Here is a 1,894-nt window from a genome sequence, read left to right as displayed (position 1 = left end):
CGGTCGTATGGACATTTAAGAAGAATGGGAGATAAAAAAGATGTAAGGATAGGCCAAAAAGTAGATGGAAAGTTCAGGTATTGGAGGACATAAAAATATTGAAAGTGCCAAGATGGAGACAGAAAATGCAGGACCGGGATATATTGAGGAAAATAACAGAGAACGCTATGAGGAACCCTAGATTAGACTCGTTAACTGGAGATAAGAAAGATTGTGGAGTGACTCACAACAATAAATGAGTAAATGAGCTTAATAAGAGTGGCTCCAACTTCGCAAGGAGTGTATATTCTGTGTATATATAGGTATTTGATCAATGCAAAATAAATTTTTTAACACGTGCAAGTAATCACAAAACTGAGTGAACTACATCGCTATTTTTGCGTAGTAATTTCTTTAAAATAAATAACCATAAGACCATAAGTATGATTTGAAAATTAATTTATATTTAATAAACGTTATTTTTGTGCACTCCTCGTATATGCAATTCCTGCTTATGATCTTTTTTGTTTATATAACAGGTCTAGGTTGTTTAAAAGAGTGAACTGATTTTAAAGAAAGAAAATATAAGTTTTAATTAAGCAATTATATGTGATCGCGCGTCCAGTGACTTTCCTGCTACCTTCGAAGAGCAGGATTCGACACAGTGCCCTACATCCGGTTCATAAGAGTGTGATATTTCCGCGTTGTTTTTATGTGAGGCGAACGCGCTCTTCTCTGTACCTTGGCCGCTCACTCGCTCTCGCTAATGTGCAAGGCGCAGCGGTAAGACGGTTACGTCACAGCCGCACTGCACGGATTGCATCCAATCACAGTCATTGTTTGTCTCATCCGCCGTACGGAAAAACGCCTGCGCCGCCGATCCTGCACGAACTGCCTTTTGCTTTGGAAATCGTCAGTATCGTGTTGATAGTGTCGAAAAGCACGCGGCGCCGGGTGATCCGCTACTCTACCCGGTCTCTATTACCTTTAGTGTAGTCGTAGTTCAGCAGAATTTACCGATACAGTGCTATGGAGCCCCAAAACCAAGATATCGTGGTCGCCGGCAGCCCCGCCGAGGTCCCCAACGATCCAGGGTGAGTTGTCTTGACCTACACTCCCCTCTATCGAGCCTTTTCGCACATGTTTCACACATGTGAGCGCCCCTCTATCTTACACTGTTTTTTTCGTTGCAGGAAAATGTTCATTGGAGGGTTGAGTTGGCAGACAAGTCCAGGTAAGCCGGCAAAACTATGTTTGACTGCGATACACACTCTCTTTACGAAAATAAACTGCGGAACACATACCCACCTCATTCCGTACTTATTTTTAACCTTCAATTACCAATTCTCGGCTACAAAACACAAAATACAGCATCATTTAAGACAAAATACCCAACAACAAAAATTATCAACACTTTCTGCCGTATCCAAGTGATTTTTTGGCATTTTTTTACATTCTTGTCAACTTTGATTAATCTGTTGACCTAAGTCGCTCAATTTAAAATAAAAGTTGCAAAACTATTGCAAATTAAAACAAATGTTTGAAAATTTCGCCAATGTTTGTTTATCGGCGCATGCTCCAAAAGCAGCAAATTTGGGGGAAAAGTGGTTATACAAAAAAGCCGGTAGATGGTAGTAGGGGTAACGAAATTCCTAAAGACCATAGGAAACCTCATCTGTCACTTTTCATTATGTTTGTTTACTATATAAATCTGGACTGTAAACACGCAAAAACGTAGTAGCTAATTGACTTTGTTACGCTGTTTAGCGGTCATAAAAAGTATTGCTTATTAATTCAGAGTTTTTTCTAATTTCTAGACAAGTTATATAAAAATGTATGTTTAAATTATCCTGATGAATATAACAAAAATAATAAATAATAATGTTTGAAAATTCATTTTGTGATCGTAAACGTA

General features: G+C 38.6%; 1 protein-coding gene across 1 annotated transcript; it reads left to right on the top strand.

The window, feature by feature from the left end:
- The first annotated feature begins 915 nt into the window (after positions 1 to 915).
- Positions 916 to 1,479, top strand: LOC126882912 (uncharacterized). Its single transcript, XM_050647990.1, has 2 exons — positions 916 to 1,073; positions 1,173 to 1,479. Exons 1-2 carry the CDS (start codon positions 1,009 to 1,011, stop codon positions 1,411 to 1,413), a joined length of 306 nt encoding a protein of 101 aa, XP_050503947.1. The 5' UTR covers positions 916 to 1,008; the 3' UTR covers positions 1,414 to 1,479.
- Positions 1,480 to 1,894: the final 415 nt, after the last annotated feature.

This window comes from Diabrotica virgifera, chromosome 4 (assembly GCF_917563875.1).
Source record: "Diabrotica virgifera virgifera chromosome 4, PGI_DIABVI_V3a".
NCBI classification, from domain to species: Eukaryota; Metazoa; Arthropoda; class Insecta; order Coleoptera; family Chrysomelidae; genus Diabrotica; species Diabrotica virgifera.
Note: the sequence above shows the minus strand (reverse complement) of the source record. Positions and strands in the feature narration are given on the sequence as shown.